This window comes from Dictyostelium purpureum, assembly GCF_000190715.1.
Source record: "Dictyostelium purpureum unplaced genomic scaffold DICPUscaffold_121, whole genome shotgun sequence".
NCBI classification, from domain to species: Eukaryota; Evosea; class Eumycetozoa; order Dictyosteliales; family Dictyosteliaceae; genus Dictyostelium; species Dictyostelium purpureum.
This window is the reverse complement of record NW_003519458.1, coordinates 57247-76369: the sequence shown is the minus strand read 5'-3', so window position 1 is coordinate 76369 and position 19123 is coordinate 57247. Positions and strand designations below refer to the sequence as shown.

At 25.4% G+C, this 19123-nt stretch overlaps 8 protein-coding genes across 8 annotated transcripts; 3 read left to right on the top strand and 5 right to left on the bottom strand.

Annotated features, from left to right (window-relative positions):
• Nucleotides 1-2638: 2638 nt before the first annotated feature.
• DICPUDRAFT_152293 (uncharacterized protein) lies at nt 2639-4212 on the top strand (the record flags this gene model as incomplete). The annotated part of the gene is made up of 2 exons (XM_003288040.1): nt 2639-3267; nt 3348-4212. 2 exons carry the CDS (start codon nt 2639-2641, stop codon nt 4210-4212), a joined length of 1494 nt encoding a protein of 497 aa, XP_003288088.1.
• Nucleotides 4213-4553: 341 nt separating this feature from the next.
• On the bottom strand, nt 4554-6751 carry DICPUDRAFT_152292 (uncharacterized protein; the record flags this gene model as incomplete). The annotated part of the gene is made up of 3 exons (XM_003288031.1): nt 4554-4672; nt 4764-6484; nt 6558-6751. 3 exons carry the CDS (start codon nt 6749-6751, stop codon nt 4554-4556), a joined length of 2034 nt encoding a protein of 677 aa, XP_003288079.1.
• An 819-nt stretch (nt 6752-7570) lies between these two features.
• Nucleotides 7571-9777, top strand: DICPUDRAFT_152291 (uncharacterized protein; the record flags this gene model as incomplete). The annotated part of the gene is made up of 3 exons (XM_003288039.1): nt 7571-7761; nt 7852-9545; nt 9638-9777. 3 exons carry the CDS (start codon nt 7571-7573, stop codon nt 9775-9777), a joined length of 2025 nt encoding a protein of 674 aa, XP_003288087.1.
• A 93-nt stretch (nt 9778-9870) lies between these two features.
• DICPUDRAFT_33474 (uncharacterized protein) lies at nt 9871-11359 on the bottom strand (the record flags this gene model as incomplete). Its single annotated transcript, XM_003288030.1, has 5 exons — nt 9871-10412; nt 10480-10702; nt 10794-10974; nt 11052-11139; nt 11215-11359. The coding sequence occupies 5 exons, from the start codon at nt 11357-11359 to the stop codon at nt 9871-9873; spliced, it is 1179 nt and encodes a 392-aa protein (XP_003288078.1).
• A 763-nt stretch (nt 11360-12122) lies between these two features.
• On the top strand, nt 12123-13521 carry DICPUDRAFT_33473 (uncharacterized protein; the record flags this gene model as incomplete). Its single annotated transcript, XM_003288038.1, has 3 exons — nt 12123-12350; nt 12446-13184; nt 13262-13521. 3 exons carry the CDS (start codon nt 12123-12125, stop codon nt 13519-13521), a joined length of 1227 nt encoding a protein of 408 aa, XP_003288086.1.
• Nucleotides 13522-13639: 118 nt separating this feature from the next.
• DICPUDRAFT_47729 (preprocathepsin D) lies at nt 13640-15434 on the bottom strand. The gene is made up of 4 exons (XM_003288029.1): nt 15095-15434; nt 14892-15015; nt 14092-14802; nt 13640-14013 (listed from the first exon to the last, which is right to left on the bottom strand). Exons 1-4 carry the CDS (start codon nt 15148-15150, stop codon nt 13744-13746), a joined length of 1161 nt encoding a protein of 386 aa, XP_003288077.1. The 5' UTR covers nt 15151-15434; the 3' UTR covers nt 13640-13743.
• A 232-nt stretch (nt 15435-15666) lies between these two features.
• On the bottom strand, nt 15667-17299 carry DICPUDRAFT_78906 (uncharacterized protein; the record flags this gene model as incomplete). Its single annotated transcript, XM_003288028.1, has 3 exons — nt 15667-16698; nt 16782-17118; nt 17199-17299. The coding sequence occupies 3 exons, from the start codon at nt 17297-17299 to the stop codon at nt 15667-15669; spliced, it is 1470 nt and encodes a 489-aa protein (XP_003288076.1).
• A 435-nt stretch (nt 17300-17734) lies between these two features.
• DICPUDRAFT_152286 (uncharacterized protein) lies at nt 17735-18418 on the bottom strand (the record flags this gene model as incomplete). Its single annotated transcript, XM_003288027.1, has 1 exon — nt 17735-18418. One exon carries the CDS (start codon nt 18416-18418, stop codon nt 17735-17737), a length of 684 nt encoding a protein of 227 aa, XP_003288075.1.
• Between the last annotated feature and the right edge of the window lie 705 nt (nt 18419-19123).

Sequence of the window (19123 nt, the reverse complement as noted above, 5' to 3'; positions counted from 1 at the left end):
AAAATTAGTAAATCGGTGGGCCACCCTACAGGTATGCATTTTATAAACACACCCCCTTTATCTCTTTCAAAAATTGGTCTTTTTTTTTTGTCATATGTCTTTTTAAAAAATGAATAATTTTATTTTATTTTAATTTTTATTTTTTATTTTTTTTTCAAAAAAAATTTTTTTTTTAAAAATATCAAATCTTTGGAACCAAAACTAAAGGTGGCGGCATAGGGCACAAAATAAAACCAATTTTTAAAAAAAAAAAACCAAAAAAAAAAAAAATAAAACTGTGGTATTGTTTTTCACACATTATTGTTCGGTTTAACAAAATAATCACTAATGATTTCAATATCATATTAATAAAACTATTAAGTTTATAACAAAATCAATAGTGTGTATTATTATATTTAATAAATAATTTATAAATTATTCAATTATTTTCTTAGTTTCCATAATAAACACACTCTACATTTTTTTCCCACTTTGATATTTATTAATAAAGTGTGATAGAATTCATTTTTTGTTTTTTGTTTTTTGTTTATTGTTTATTGTTTTATGTTAATGTTTTTTGTTTAATACACATTTTATATTTTTTTTTTGTTTTTTATAAAAAATCTATCTTAAAATAATCACATATATAAAAAGAAAAAATTACTAATTTTGAAATTTCATATTATTATCTTTTAAAAAAAAAAAAAAAAAAAAGAAGAATAAAAAAGTATAGATTTAAACATTTTTAAATCCAAATAGAATAAAATTTAAAAAAAAAGGTATAAGATTAATATAGATTGGAATCACAATAATAATTTTTATATATAACACCATGCATATATCTCGCTCCCTTTTTTAAAATTATTATGTTTTTTTTGTGTGTATTTTATTTTTTATATAACACCCAAAGATTAATTAATTAAATATCAGTTTTAAAGATAACAAACATAGAATAAAATAATTATAAATAAAAATAAATCACAATAATTAGATATAAAAAAGAAAAACAATTTTTGGTTAACTCTTTGTAAAAGGAACACACCAAAAAAAAAAAAAGCTTTAAATAAGAGAATCAAAACTACAATTTTCTTTTTCAAAATTAATTTTAGATTTCTGAAATTTTTTTTAGATTATAAATTTAACCACACACCCAAAAAAAAAAAAAAAAAAGCAAAAAAAAAAGCAAAAAAAAAAAATGTTATAGATTAGAAAAACACATGACCCACTTTAATAAATTTAAACCTCACTTGTATATATACACATTCATATATTTACATATATATATGCAAATTGCTCTTTTTTTTTTATAATTATTATTAATAACTCTAATAAATTTAAATTGTTGTATTGGAGACACACAAAAGATAACTCTTACCCCTTTCACACACTCACATAAAACAAAAGTGTGTTAATAATATTTATAATAATATAAAAAAAACAATAGTAAAATAAATAACAACATATATAGTAAATAATTATTTTATCATTAATTTTTTCCAATTCCAATTAGAACAATACATACAATACAAATAATAAATTATCTTTTTTTTTAAAAGGTTTGCATATTTAAAAAAAAATAAAAAAATAAAAAAAAATAAAAAAAAAAAAAAAGATTAATAAAAAATAAAAAACATCGCTCATATATCACTCGTTTATATTTTATAACAAATTAAATAATTGTTTTCATATTTGTGTTTTAAAATATTAAAATTAAAAAAAAATAATTATTAACATTTAAATTCTTTTAATTCAAAAATAAATAAATAAATAAATAAATAAAATAAAAATAGTAGTATAGGTTAAGCTGAAGAGTAGTAGTATAAAGTAGCTTAAACAACAACAACAAACAATAATCACAAACAATTGTTGTGTATATAAAAATCAAACAAACAATAACAAAAACAACAACAACCAAAAAAAAAAAAAAAACAATAACAACAAAAAGAAAACACCGAAAATTTTTATTTCTTTACCAATAATCACAATAATCGATTCACCTTTTTAAATATGAATAATAATTTTTTTATTTAATCTCAACAATTTTTATATATTTATTATTATTATTATTATTATTATATTTAGTATATAATTTATTTATTTTTTATTTGTACATATATATAAATCCTTTTTTTTTTATTATTTATTATTTTTTTAAATTTTTTCTTTTTTTTTAAAAAATATTTATTATTTATTTTTTTTTTAAATTTTTTATTTTTATATAAACAACATATAATAATCATAAGTCCTTCACACACACTCACACATACACACAATCCATATATATAATATTAATAATATACTAAAATAATCAAAATTCATATATGATAAATTATATTATTATTCATCCAATTTATAATCAATCAAAAAAAAATCTTTTTGGTTACATATATAAAATTGATTTCAATTTTTTTTAACAAGAATATATTATTTTTTTATTTTTCCAAACACTCAATATATTTCCTTTTTATTTAAGTTTTGTAAATAATTTCCACTTTTTTTTTTTTTTTTTTTTTTTTAATTTTTAAACAAACCCTGGGTTTTTTTTTTTTAATTATATTTGGTTAAATTAAAAAAAAAATTTTATACAAATAATAACATATATAATATTTTTGTATAATATTAAAACCAATTTATATAGCTATATAAATTAATAGTCAAAATGTCAACAGTTTTATTTATAAATTGTCATACTTCCACTAGTGGTAGATATATAAAAATCAATAGCAATAACAATAATAATAGTGATAACCTTAACAACAGCAATAATGGTAACAATAATAAATCAAATAATAATAGTCAACCATCTCAATCACAACAACCAATAATGTCGCCAAAAAAGAATATACTCCAAAAATATAATGATGATATGGATGATTTAGTAATTAAAGCATATTCAACAAGATTAATGTTGACATGGGTCTATAATAATTCCAATCCACCAATTTTATCCGCTATCCCAAAATTAAGAGTTATACCTGGCGCATCAATTTCAAAAGAATATATCAATTGTACATTATCACCAAAATTCTCATCATTTTCAGACATTGAAGGTTATGTTAAAGAAATCTACGATCTTTGGGAATGTGTTATAACTTTCTTTTATACTCAACATTGTAAACGTTCAAAAGCCTACTATGCCAACGTTCAAAAATCTACCAATTCAGAGTCCGAACAATCGATCAGACAAACCTTAAAATATTTAATAATCAGTTCAATTTATTATGCTGACATTTTTTATAGAAAATCAACAACTAAAAACTTTTCAATTTTAGATATAATCATAACAAGGTATATATTTGATATTTAATGATAATGATTTTATACAATCCTAATAACACCTATATTTTTTAATTTTTATGTTTCTATAGTATTAATTTAACAATTAAAATGTGGTTGGAAGAAAAAATGTCAGTTAATAAGTACCTATCAGAGATATTTGGAGTATCTTTGAGTAATGTAAATAGTTTAGAAAAATACTTTTTAAATTTAATTGATTATCAACTATATCTTCACGAAAAAGATGTTCAAGCATTTTCCGATATTATTCATAGATCATATTTAAATAGAAACAGTCAAAATAATAATAACAATAATAGCAATGATATCAATAACACTATTAATTCAAATATTAAAAACAAAATACAAGTTTCAAAATCATGTGAAATTGAATGCGCAAATAAACAACAACCAGTTATTATTAATAATAATAATAATATACTAGTTAATTGTGATAGTGTAAATAGTTCACCCTTACCAACCTCATCAAACAATAATGGTAATACTATTGGTCAATCTTATCATCAATACTGTGGTGTAAGTGAATCATCGTCCTCATCATCACCTTCTGCTTCATCATCTTTATCATCACTTTCTTCCTCATCAACCTCCTCTCCTTTAGCCTCTGTATTAGTAGTTCCATCATCACCAATTAAAAGTTTTGGTCACCAATCTCCATCATGTTCCACAAGAATTTCATCCACACCAAATAGTTCGTCCTCAAACTCACTACATCTTAACCTCCATCATCACCAAATTCATCTATCTAGTGGAGGTAGTCCCTCTGTTATTTCCCCAAAGAAGAGATATCTTTCAATCTCAAGATCTCAATCATCCTCGATGACAAATACTCCAATTGCCACTAGCTCACCTTCAACTTGTACAGTACCAAACTCAATTCACCACGACGACTATCAAGACCAATCCAGAAAAAGAATTAAGGCCATTATTCAGTAAAAAAAAAAAATTTTAAAAAAAAAACCAATCCTACCATACAACAAAAAATATAATATATATATTTTTTTTGTATAAAACTCTTTGTATATATAATTGTTTCGAAGCAAAAAATAAAATTATAAAAAATTAAAATTCCAAAAAAAATCAAATAATAACATATAACTGTTTTTTTTAAAAAACCTCTAATGAAAACAAATTTTAAATTTTTTTAAGGGTTTATCTTAACAAATTCCAATCTTATTCTATAAATATGGTATAAATGAGTTAAACATAATAACCACTTATTTTTGTAATTTTATTTCCAATAATTTTTTAAAAAAATTACAACCAAATATTTTATTTTAATGTTTTTTATGTTTTTTATGTTCTATTTCTTCTAATTTATATTTTTCAAATTCTTTATCTACTTCATCTAAGACTGCCATATCTTCGATTGTTGGTGGCACTACATATTCTTCCTCTGTTTTTTTTAAAAAATTTAAAGATGATTAGAAAATGTATTTTAAAATTGAAATTAAAGTTTTAAATTATTTTATACAGTTAATACATACTATTATACATTTTTCTTAAAATATTTCTTAAAATTTTACCGCTTCTGGTTTTTGGTAAACGATTAACAGCCATTACTTTTTTGAATGTTGCAACTGGACCAATAGTTTCTCTAATCTCTTTAATTAATTCTTTTTCAACTTCTAAACAGGAATCTTTATATTGTGGTTTTAATACAATTAAACCAAATGGTACTTCGCCTTTAATTTCATCATTAACTCCAATGACTGCGCATTCTACAATCTTTGGATGTTTAACTAAAATCTCTTCAATTGAACCTGTTGAAAGACGATGACCTGAAACATTGATAATGTCATCAACACGACTGATAATATGATAGTATCCATTTTTATCTACAAAGCATGAGTCACCTGTACGTAAATACCCTGGATATGAATCTAAATAGCTTTTTTTATAACCTTCGTGGTTGAGATAAAGTGTATTGGTAAAGCCTGGTGGAACTGGTAATTTTATACAAACTTCTCCGGTTTCATCTGTTCCCAAACGTTCGTTATTTGAATTTAAAATTGCATAGTTATAACCTGGAACTGGTTTACCTGTAGAATTAGGTTTGATTGGAATTTGAACTGAAGGATTTGTGATCATTGGCCAACCTGATTCAGTTTGCCAATAGTTATCGAGAATTGGTTTCTTTGTAGCATTGCTTAAGAAATTAAATGTGGAGATATCTAAACGTTCACCACCGAGCCATGTCGATTGTAATGATGATAAGTCGTATTTAGATGCAATCTTTCCATCAGCATCATCTCTATGAATTGCTCTAATTGCTGTTGGTGCTGAGAATAATGCGTTTACTCTGTGCTTTTCAATCAATTTCCAATAAACACCTGCGTCTGGGATAGTTGGTTTGCCTTCGAATATAATTGATGTTAAGCCAGTGTATAATGGACCATAGACTGAAAGTGTGTGACCAACAACCCATCCAATATCGCTACCTGCAAAGAAAGTATCTCCTGGTTTCAAACCATAGCAGTTTCTCATTGCATAGTTTAAAGCAACTGTATAACCACCAGTATCTCTAACAACACCTTTTGGCATACCAGTGGTACCACTAGTATAGAGAATATATAATGGGTGTGTACTATCTACAAGAGCATAGTCTCTTAATGGCGAAATTCCTTTGGTTAGCTCATACCAATCAATTGAGCCAGGTACCTTTGGACTTGGAGTATCTGGAATGATATCTGTTCTATTATATACAATAACATGGTTTGGTTTATGACTTGATAGTTCTAATGCTTTTTCTAATAATGGTGAATAATGATTAACTTTGTGACCTTCAATACCGAAACTACATGATATAACAACTTTTGGTTTTGAATGTTCAATACGTTGTGCTAATTGAGGTGATGCAAAACCTCCAAATACTACGCTGTGGGTTGCACCTAAACGAGCACATGCTAACATTGCAATAATAGCTTGGTTGACCATTGGCATATATATTACAACACGATCTCCTTTTTCTACACCTAAATTTTGTAAACCTCTTGAAAATGTACAAACTTCGTCCCATAATTCACCATATGTTAAAGTGTTTGTGTTATCTTTTGATGGAGTTTCGTGAATTAAAGCAATTCTATTTTTAGTGACTGGATCTTTAGCATGTACATCAACCGCATTATAACATGCATTTAAAATTCCACCTTTAAACCATTCTGGATTTGCTTCATCGCCACTATAAACTTTATCGTATCTTTTATTCCTTTTGAAAATTAAAAATAATATTAATATAGAAAAAATAATTTTATTATATTAAATGTGTAATTGATTCTTACCAGTGAACATATTTAGATGCAACATCATCCCAAAAATTTATTGGGTCCTCTAAAGAATATTTTACATCTTGTTCATAATTGAAAGGCTCGCTTAATTGAAATTTCTTATTAAATAAAATTGAACTTGAAGAAAAAGATCTCTTTGAAAAAAATCCTAATTTTAATGTTTTGGAAGATTTATTTAAATTTATCATTGTTGTTTTTCAAAATTATATATTTCTATTGAGGAATATAATGTACAATGAAAATTTAAATAAAATAAAAAAATAATATATTGTGATGTTAAATTTTAAACATTGAGTTTTTTTTTTTGTGATAATATTTTTATTTTTTTTTATATTGAAAATTTTAAAAAAATAAAAAAAAGATTTTTTTTTTTATAAAAAAAAATTCAAAAATAATAAAAAAAAAGTTTTTTCAGATAAAAAGACACATATAATTATTTATAATAATTTTTTCTAAAAAAAACCATCGATTATATTTATTTGTGCACCAAATCTGTAAATATATATTATTTTTTTTTAATAAATTTAAAATTTTTTAAATTTCATTGTAAAATTTAATCATTTTTTTTTTTCAGGTGGTTTATTTACAATTTTTTTCTTTGGAATACTTAAACCCTCAAAGAGAATAAAAAATTATAATGTTGCCATTGCAAAAAAAAAACTAAAAAGGTATAATATGACACCTACCTGGTATTTCAAAAAAAAAAAAATAAAAAAAAAAATAAAAAAAAAAAATAAAAAAAAAATAAAAAAATACAAAAAATAAAAAATATATATTTTTTTATTTACAGTTATATTTATTAATTTAATATTTTTTCAAACTTTAATATTTTTTAATTTATTTATAATATTACATAAAAAAAAATTATCCACCTTTTATTTTTCAAAAAAAAAAAAAAAATTTTTAAAAAAAATATCTTATTAATTTTTTAATTTTTAATTTTTAATATAATAATCCTCAATTATAATTATAAAAAAACAATCACCAATTTTTAGTTTATTATTGAAATGATAAATTTAAACAAAATATCAAAAAGTTTAAAATCAATACAATTTTCAAAGAGGACTTTTTCATCGTCTGTATTAGCAAGTAAAAAATTTCAGCTTAGTGAACCATTTAACTACGAAAACGATATTAAGTATTCACAACAAGATCAAATAAACTTTTGGGATGATGTAGCCACAAAATATGTTCACTGGTAAGGTTTTTATAAACTGTGGGTTTATTTAAAAAAATTAATATTAATAGGATTATTTTTTAGGGATAAAAAATATGATAAAGTTTATAGTGGCGATGAAGCGAATCCAGAATGGTTTAAAGGTGGTTTAGTTAATGCATGCTATAATGCGGTTGATGTACACGCTAAAGATCCAATCACTAAAAATAGAATTGCTTTAATTCACGAAACTCCATCAAAAGATAACACAAACACTTTAACATATGGTGATTTATGGGATGAGGTTTGTACATTTTCAAGAGGTTTACAAAATTTAGGTGTAGAAAAAGGAGATCGTGTTGTAATATATATGCCAATGGTTAATCAAATTGTTATTGCAATGTTAGCATGTGCTCGTTTAGGCGCTATTCATAGTGTAGTATTTGGAGGTTTTGCATCACCTCAATTAGCACAACGTATAGAACATTCAAAACCAAAAGTTGTTATATCATGTAGTTTCGGTATTGAAGGTCACAAAGTCAATCACTATTCACCATTATTAGAAAAAGCATTAGAACTATCAAGTCATAAACCAAACCATGTTATTGTATATAATAGAACAGATATCATTCCAGATACTCCAAGTCCAAGTATCAAAAATTCAATTGATTGGTATTCTCTTATCAAAAGTTTAACTCCATTAAGAGACTTTACTCCAGTGGACAGCACACACCCATTATATATTCTCTATACTAGTGGTACCACTGGTATGCCAAAAGGTGTTGTTAGAGATACTGGTGGTTATATGGCCGCAATGAACTATGCAATTAGAACTTGCTATGATATGCAACCTGGTGATACTTTCTTTTCGGGCAGTGATATTGGATGGGTAGGTGGCCACACACTTTCAGTTTATGGTCCATTGGTTACCGGTTTAACATCAATTATATTCGAAGGTAAACCAACTATCCCAGACGCAGGTGTTTATTGGAAAATGATTGAAAAGCATCGTGTTAAAGCCTGGTTCTCAGCACCAACAGCAATTAGAGCAATTCATAGAGATGATGCTGATGGAAAGATCGCATCTAAATACGACTTATCATCATTACAATCAACATGGCTCGGTGGTGAACGTTTAGATCTCGCCACATTTAACTTCCTAAGTAAAGTTACAAAGAAACCAATTCTTGATAACTATTGGCAAACTGAATCAGGTTGGCCTATGATCACCAATGCATCAGTTCAATTTCCAATAAAACAAAACACGACAGGTAAAGCTTTCCCTGGCTATAACTTTTTCGTATTAAACTCAAAAAATGAACGTTTAGGTGTCGATCAAATTGGGGAAGTTTGTGCCAAATTACCAGTTCCACCAGGCTTTGCTAATACACTTTATCTCAACCACGAAGGTTATAAAAAAAGCTATTTAGATTCATATCCAGGGTATTTGCGTACAGGTGATTCCGGCTTTTTCGACAAAGAAGGATATTTCACAATTATCAATCGTGTTGATGACTTTATCAATGTTGCAGGACATCGTCTTTCAACAGGCTCAATTGAAGAGATTTTAGTTAAACATCCAAAGATTGTGGAATGCGTTGCAATTGGTGTTAACGATGAAATTAAAGGCGAAGTACCATTTGGTTTAATTGTATTAAAACCACAATATAAAGACCAGAGCGATGAAATTGAAAAAGAATTAATTAAACAAGTTAGAGAAACTATTGGTCCAGTTGCAACATTCAAAAAAGTAATGGCTGTTAATCGTTTACCAAAAACCAGAAGCGGCAAAATTTTAAGAAATATTTTAAAAAAAATGTATAATAGTATGTATTAAATATATAAAACAATTTAAAACTCTAATTTATAATTTTAAAATAAATTTTCTAATCATTTTTAAATTTTTTAAAAAAAACAGAGGAAGAATATGTAGTGCCACCAACAATCGAAGATATGGCAGTTTTAGATGAAGTAGATAAAGAATTTGAAAAATATAAATTAGAAGAAATAGAACATAAAAAACATAAAGAAGAAAATAAAAAATATAAAGCAACTTAATAAAATAATTTAATTAAATTAAATATGAATAAAATTTATTTTATTTTAAAAACTTATTTAATTGCGCAATTTAAATATATTTATTTGGATGTATTATTCACGACCTCTTTCGTATTGGATTTGATAATTAATTGTTTGATTTAATTCCTTTGCAACTTGATATACAAAATGGGGATTACGTAAGAAAGGTCTTGCTAACATTACAATATCTGCTTTGTTTTGTTGAAGAATGTCTTCGATTTCATTACCTGTATTAATTAAACCAACAGTTGCGACAAATAAGTTTTTGGTGTGCTTTTTAACAGAATCTGCAAATGGTACTTGATAAAGTGGTTCTACTTTAATCTTTTGCTTAGTACTATTACCTCCACTACTGCAATCAATAATATCGACATCCATAGTATCCAATATTTTAACTAATTCGATTGTATCATTCATTGTCCAACCACTACCATCCTCTAACCACTCGTCACATGTTAAACGTACTGCCAATACTTTTTCAGTTGGCCATACACTACGTATCTCTGTGATGGTTTCTAAAAGGAATCTAATTCTATTTTCAAAACTGCCACCATACTCGTCTGTTCTTTGATTTGATACTGGTGAAATGAATTGATTACCAATATAACCATGAGCTAATAATAATATTAAACTAAATATTAATAAAATAATAACAAATCGAATAAGTAATAATATACATACCATTATGAATTTCAATCATATCAAAACCAGCTTTTAATAATCTAAGTGCCCCTTGTTTAAATGCTTCAATAGTTTCTTTAATTTGTTCTTTAGTCATTTCATGTGGTAAACTCATATTATCATTAAATTTGATCTCTGATGGTCCAAATACTTCCCAACCATTTGGTTGGTCACTTGGGATAGAATTTCTTGCACCCTCTAAAAATGGTGGGATTGATGAAGCCTAAAGTATATTATGTAGATATTGATGATTATTAATTAATATTAATTATGTAATAATGATATTTAGTTATTTAATACTATTACTATCGTACCTTACGGCCTGCATGTGCTAATTGAATGCCTGCTGTTGAACCTAATCTATGAACTAAATCAACACATCTTTTTAATGGTGCGATAAATTCATCTGACCATATTCCAAGATCTGCATATGATATTCTACCTTCTGGTTGGACTGCAGCTGCTTCAAAAATAACTAATGATGCTCCTCCTTTACTGTTATTAATTGTCAAGTTAATTAATCCAATCTATTTCATAATAAATCTATAGATAATATATAATATATAACTTACGCGTAGCTTGAATAATGAGATAAATGCCAATCATTAGCCTCACCATTATGTGATGAGTATTGACACATTGGAGATACTACAAGTCTATCTAATAAATTAGGGCGCAAACCATGTTAGTTAACTTTATTACAATTATTATAATAATCAAAATCGTTATTCTTACTCTTTAATGTTAAGCTTTTAATTGTGATTGGTGTAAATGTTAATGGAATTGGTTTTGATTCATCACCAGGTTTTACAATTGGGGAACCTGGTCCTTTATAATTATTTGGAAGATCATATGGATATGTGAATTCGTTTAAACTCATTATTTCTATTATTATTATTATTACTTTTATTAATTTATAAAATTATTAATATTTATTTTTGCTTTTTATACTAAAAAAAAAAAAAATGAAAAATAATCAAACAAAATTAAAAAAATTAAAAATAAAAATAAAAATAAAATTTAAAATAGTTAAAAATTTAAGAAAAATTTCTTTCGTTTTGACTATTCATTCTAGAATGGTTTTGAATACTTTATTTTAAATCCTAAATTTATTTTTAAACTATTTTACAATCTTTTTTGATCTGGCATTATAAAAAAAATGCATCGAACTCGTATTTTAATTTTTTTATCTTTTTTTTAATATTTTTTTTCTTCTTATTCTTTTTTTTTCTTTTTTGTCTTTTTTCTTTTTTTCTTTTTCTAAAATTATTAAATACTAAAATTATTAAATGCTAAAATTTTGATCAAAATGATTGTTTGAAAAAAATAAATAAAAATAAAAAAAAAAAGTTTTTATTAAAATAAATTAAATTATTTTTTATTTTTTTTAAAAACTATAATGGAATTTAATTTTATTTTTTTTAATATAAATATCTTATTTGTGGTATTAAATTGGTCGGAAAGCTTTTTTTGATTACATTTATTATAATAATAAATAATAGATGGTTGGAATGATTCTATAGGAAAGGCATGTGTTCTAATCACAGGTGGATAAAAAAAAATCCTTGTGACTGTTTTTTTTTATTTTTTTTTTTTTATTTTTTATTTTTTTATTTTTTTTTTTGTATTAACAAATAAACAATATGTATTTTAATAAAAATTTAACACTAGTATTATTTTTAATAATAGTCGAAATTAGTTTGACCCTTGGTTATCAATATAAATATGTCATTCAAAATGATTGTCCATCACAATTTCATTTTTTAGAATCAACAATTGTTAAATCAAATTGCGATGTTCCATTTAATGGAAATGTAACCTATACAATTCCAAATGATGGTACTGGTGATAGATCCGCTCCTGTTACAACTGTAAGTTATGGTTTTAAAAAATTATAATAAAAAATAGAAATTTTAAAAAAACATTAATAATAATAATAATAATTAACTTTTTTAAAATTTTTTAGTCAGGTCGTTGTGGTGCAGAATACACTTTATTCGAAGGAGGTGTATCAGATTTTAATGATATTTTATTTGTAGATATCTCAAATATTGATGCATTTACAGCAGGTTTAAATGTTACAGCATATTATAATGATGGGTCATTAAAGAATATTCACTGTTGCTCAAATTGTCCAAATACTACCGATAGTCCAAATTGCTATGGTACTGGTAATTATTGGTTCCCAACTGAAATTAGTGGATATGGTACTGCTGGTTGGAGCACAAAAGATTTAAACCTTTTACATATCCAATGGAGTTGTTTGTCTGAAGAAGATTTAAATGCCTGTAAAGATGTAACATGTTTACATGACAGTGTATGTATGGGTGGTATGAGAGCCCCAGATGGTGTTAAAGGCTTATGTCTTTGCCAACCTGGATATCAAGGAACAAGCTGTGAATTTAAATCTGACTATACTCCATGCTACGGTGTTAACTGTGGTTATTATGGTGTTTGTAATGCAACAACTGCATCTGCTGGTGGTAAAAAATGTTCTTGCTTAGATGGATATACTGGGGAACTTTGTGATAAACCTCCAAAAGATTCATCATGCTATAATGTTAATTGTGGTCCAAGAAGTATTTGTAAAAATGGTAAATGCGAATGTCAAGCTGGTTCATCAGGTTGTGGTTGTTCAACTTTAGGTAATTGTACAATAATTAATAATTTAGATTACCAAGGTAATGATCTCCCATCTGGTACTTGTAAGTATTAAAATATAAAATATAAAATATTTAAAAAGAGTTCATATAATAATTATATTAAAATTTTTTAAAAATAGTTACACTAAAAAGTCCAGAAGAATGTTGCTCTAAATGTCAAACTACACCACTTTGTTATGCTTTTACTTTTGCTGGTGATCAATGCTATTTGAAATCATCAGTTCCATCATCTGGTGGTTCTGTTGCCAATGGAAAATACTCTGGTTATCTCCCACAAACTACTACCACAGACGATTGTGTTGTTGTAGGTAGCTCTATCAAAATTGTATCATCATCATTATTACTCTTCATAGTTTTAATATTATCAATCTTTTTATAAATAATTAAAATAATTAAACTTTTGTTGTATTTTATTTTATAAAAATTTAAAAAATAGTTTTATAGATAAAAACCATAAAATTTAAAATAAAAAAATTTATATAGATTTTTAAATTTTTATAATTATCAAAATTTAATTAATAATTGTTTTTTTTATTATATTTTAATTTTACTGTTTATTATTATTTATTATTTATTATTCTAATCTAACCTAGATTTGAATTTAAGCTTGAACAGCGGTGGCGAAACCAACTTGACTGTTTCCAAAATCGAAAACGGTGTAATAAGTTGAAATAAAGACATCACCAAGAATCCAAAGTGGACCAACTTGTGGTGGTAATTCAATACCCATGAAACCTGAAAGACATTCAGTTTTACCAAATTCAGTGATTTGTAAGACGTAGTCTTTTGGAGTTAAGTTGAATTGACGACCAGCTAAGGTAACAGTGACGTTTGGTAAAGTGTTGATAACTGAACAATCTGGGAAGATAGCCTAATTAAAAATAATTATGAATATGATTAGAAAAAAATATATTTTTTTTTTTGTTATTGTTATTTTTGTTTTACTTACTTCACCTGAAATGACGACAGCACCTAATTTTTGGTTGAGGGCAGTGATGAAGTCGATTGGACCAGCAATGAGTGATGTACCTGAATCAGCAATAGCTGGACAACCTTGTGAACCACAGAAACCAGCTGATTGACCACCAATGGCGAAATCGTCCATTTTGAATTCCCAATAGGTAGTATTGGTTAATGGGACGTAGGTAATTGGACCAGTGTATTTAGATGAATCGATTGAACCGAATGAGAGTTCACCACCGTTTGAACCTGGGGTTTTTGATAACCAGAATGAGAAGAGATTTTGACCAACTAAACCTTGATCAATCATGTTGTAGAAAACTGGTGGAATATCGTTAACTGAGATAGATTGGAAAGCAAGACCTAAAATACCGTCGAATTTAGCAAAATCGAAAGCAATACCTGGTTCAGCAGTAGCTTCAGCGAATAATTGATTTTTAACACTTAATGAACCAACAGTGACAGTATCTTGTGAAACAAAACCTGACATGGCACCACTACCGTATTGAATTGAGAATGAGGTACCATTGGCAACGTATGATGATGATTTGGAGCTATCGTATTTTTCATGTAAATCACAAGCTGGGACAGTGATTGAACATTTCTTTGATGGAATCCATAAATTGGATGAACCAGTATCAAAAACTACTTTGAATGGTTGACCTGGGGTACCAATGGTAATGGCACCATAGTATTGAGCCTAAAATTAAATATTAATAATTATTTGGTTAATATTTCTATTCCCGACGAAAATATATCGATGAATTAATAATGTTTTTAAATACATACATCTTCAAAATCTGAAATTGGGATATTTGTACCACCGTTGGCAGCAATAGTGTATTTATTGGCAACGTTTTGTGGGATTCTTTTGATGGCTTGTCTACTAGCTGGGGTGAAGCTAAGTGGGACACTATAGGAATTAAAAATAAAAATTAGTTTTTTTTTTTTTCTTTAATTAATTTTAAATTTAATTGATTTGGTGAACATACGTTAAAGCATTAGCTAAAACAATAAAAGTTAAAATTAAAGCTAAAAGTAATTTCATTTTATCTTAATGTGAAGGAAAAAATAAAAAGAAAAGAAAAAAAAAATTTGACGATGAGGAGAAAAAAAAAAAAATTTAAAATTTTGAAAAAAAAATTAAAAAAAATAATTAAAAATTTAAAATAATAATTTTATAAATATCTATGGGTATGATTGAGTAGAATTTTCTTTTTCTTTTTTTTTTTTTTTTTTATTACCAAAACTATTATATCTAAATTTCTTTTTATTATTATTGTTATTTTTAAATTGATAAATATAAATTAAAACAAAAAAAATTGAAACAATTGCAATTTTTAAATTAAAAAAATAAATAAAAATAAAAGGAATATTCTTTTTAATTTTATATTTTTTTTTATTTTTTTATATTTTTTTTTTATTTTTTTTTATTTTTATTTTTTTTTATTTTTTTTTATTTTTTTTTATTTTTAAAAAAAGAGGGGGGAAATAGGGGTTTAGGGGTGAAAAACGGGTTTTTTTTTATTATTAATAGTGATAGTTAAACTCTATTTACTTTTATTCAAATAAAAAATAATAAAATAATAGAGATAAAAATAAATAATAAATCAAAGTGCAGTTTATTTGAAAATGATAAACTGTCACTATCCTTAGAACTATCATCATCATCTTTAGAGTTGTCACTATGTAATAAGGGCCACTCAAATATTTGGACATCGGAGGTTAGGTTTAATAGAATTGCGCCATTAGAGGGTGTAATAAATTGATTGGAGGAGTCGGATATCGAATAAAGTTTACCAGTTTGGTTGGTTTTTAGATTAAATGAAATATTTGTAGAAATCGACCAAAATGCAAATAGAGTTGTATTAGTTGAGGGTTTTTTATAAAATACACCAACGAAATCTTCGCCAAGTTTTGTTTTGTCCAAGTAGCTGTTCATATCGGTGGCGGAGATACTTTCAAGTGACGAACCAGTAATGTTGAATAATCTGGCTAGTGAATCGTATACTGGTTTTTTATTGACATTTAAATCAACAATACCATAGCCTTGGTCTCTTATTGATGAGGCTCTTGCGTCCAAATCGCTAATTGTAAATAAAAATGTTTTGTTAAAGCCAACTAGAGAATCAATTAATAGACGTCTAACTGTATATTTTGCCTGTGTTTCTCTATCTACTTGATCAGATTCTGTGCCCGATGACCATCCCCATTCTGTAGTCCAAACTTGATTGGAGCCACCTTCTCTTATGTTTTTATTAACATAGATACTGGTTTCGTAATGACCATAGATATTATCGGCATAGTTACCTTCACTTAAACCACCTTCTGGTAAATCAGTGTATGGATGGTATGAAACTAGGGAGTCTTTAAATGTACCTAATCCTTTCAAATCAGCAACCATATCAACTTGATTATTATCTTTATCAACTGAAATACCATAATAGCCAATACCACCAACAGCTAGTTTGGAACCAAGACCTGCATTTCTTAAGATGGTTGCTGTGTTTTGATACAGTTCATCGTATCTAGTTGCATTATAGTATGGTCTCCAAAATCCTGGTGATAGATTTTGTTCATTCCAAATCTCCCAATACTTTAAAAAACCAATATTAGTATTTACTATTTTTTTTAAGGTTTTAATTATATTTAGGTGTTGCAATTATTTTGATACATTACATCAACAAATGGATAACGAGAATTTAATTTCAATACTCTGTCAGCAAAAACCGAATCATCTTTGGGTGGATATGTATCAGTATTTGGGCTTCCATTGGTATAACTACTTGCCCAATTTGGAGTTCCAACAAATGTAACAATTGATTTTAATCCATTTTCTTTAATCAAATTCATTGAAGTATCTAAGTATTCCCATTTAATATTATTTTCAGTTGCTTCTAACACAGCCCAATGAACACTTGCACGTACCCATTTAATACCTAAATCTTTCATAACAGAAATTTGTTTTTTAACAATAGTTTCATTCCACCATTCATATTGCACATTAATACCCAAACTAAAATAAATAAATAAATAAATAAATTATAAATAAAAAAGATTTATTTACAAGTAGAAAATTTAAATAAAAATACATACAATTCAGACCAAACAACTGGGGATGGTGGTGTTTTAATTAATGGCGCGCAATCAATAAAACAAATAAAAAATAAAAATAAAAATAAAATTGATATTTTCATTTTATATATAAACAAGTAAATAAATAAATAAATAAATAAATAAATAAATAAATAAATAAATAAATAAATAAAAACTATTTTTTTAAAAAAAAAAAAAAAATTATTTTGTTTTTTATTTGGTACAAGATATTAAAGTGATTTTAATACCATTCTTTTTTTTTTTTAAAAATATCCAAATATCGTATTTGATCGTCATAAAAAAATAATAATAAAAAAAATAATAATAAAAAAAATAAAAAAAAAAATTGAAAAAAAGAAACCAAATTTTTGTTTTTTTTATAAAACCTTTATAAAAACCTTAGAAAAAATTTTTATTTATTAATTTAAATTATTAATAACATTATTGGAAAAAAATAAAGTTTAGAAAAAGTTTTATGATATAAAAAAGAGTAAACTAGTGAGTGGCACAAACAGATTTAGAAAGAAATTCTTTTTTTATAATTTCTTTTCTGATGGAGTAATTGAGGCGGTGGTTGATGGAGCAACTGGTGAAGCAGTTGGTGGACCATAGAAATTAAATTGTTGTGGGTGTGGGTATGAGTATTGTTGATGTGGGAAACCATGACCAAATGGACCACTGAATGGATGTGGATGACCGTGATGTGGGAAACCGTGATTTGCTGATTGATTGTAATTGCTTAAGAATGAGATTTGGGCATCGACGTATTGCATTTTGGTTAATAAAATTGATCTTTTCTTTTGTAAATGTTCTAATTTGTAGTTGATTACTTTTTCATGACCGTGATGATGACCATGATGACCGTAATGATGACCGTGGTGTCCATGATGACCGTGATGTGGATGTTCATGACCATGACCATGACCATGATGACCATGATGTCCGTGGTGACCGTGATGTTTATGATGACCGTGTTTAGATTCTTTATCACATTTCATTGATTTTTTAATTTCTTTTAATTTGGCTTTTTCTTCTTTAATGGACTTTTTAAATTGAGAAATATACTCTTTACGTTCTTTTTTATCTTTTGGTAAATTATCAAAGAATGATTGTAATGGAGAACTTGTGTTTGTAGCTGAATTGTTGTTATTATTATTGAAATCAGTAGCAGCTGGAGTACTTTCTGGTTGTTTATCTATGTCAATATTATCAAAAGCCATTTTTTATTATTATTGTTTTTGAAATGTTAAAATTGTATTAAATTATTATGGATTGTTTGTTTATATAAAATATAATTAAAATGATTGGGAAAAAAAAAATATTTATATGAAAAAAAAAATAAAACTTAAAAATTTAAAAATTTATTTGATAAATTTTTTAAAGTGAAAAAAAAAAAAAAGGGAAAAATAAAATAAAAAAATAAAAAATAAAAAAATAAAAAATAATTAAATATAAACGTAAATGTGTGGTGTCTGATTAATTCAAAGAACTGATAATAATTTTTATTTCTTTTGTGCAGTTTTTGATATTACACAAAAATTGATTTTTTTTTTTATTTATTTATAATAAAAATAGATTTATTATTTTAGTTTATTTTTTATGTTTTAATTTTCTTTTTTTATTTTTTATTTTTTATTTTAAATATTTAATAAAATAAAATAAATAAATAAAATAAATAGTAAATTATAAATAAAAATTTATTTTAAATATTTAATAAATAAATTAAATAAATAAAATAAATAAAATAAATAGAAAATAGTAAATAATAAATAAAATTTTAAATAATAATTTTTTATAATTTATTTTTTTTTGTGGAAAAGAAAAATATTATATATTGAGCCTGCTAATGAGAGACTGCAAGCAGTAACAACGCAACGCCATCCACTTGATCCACCCCAATATGCCATTTAGTAGATCCAAAAAAA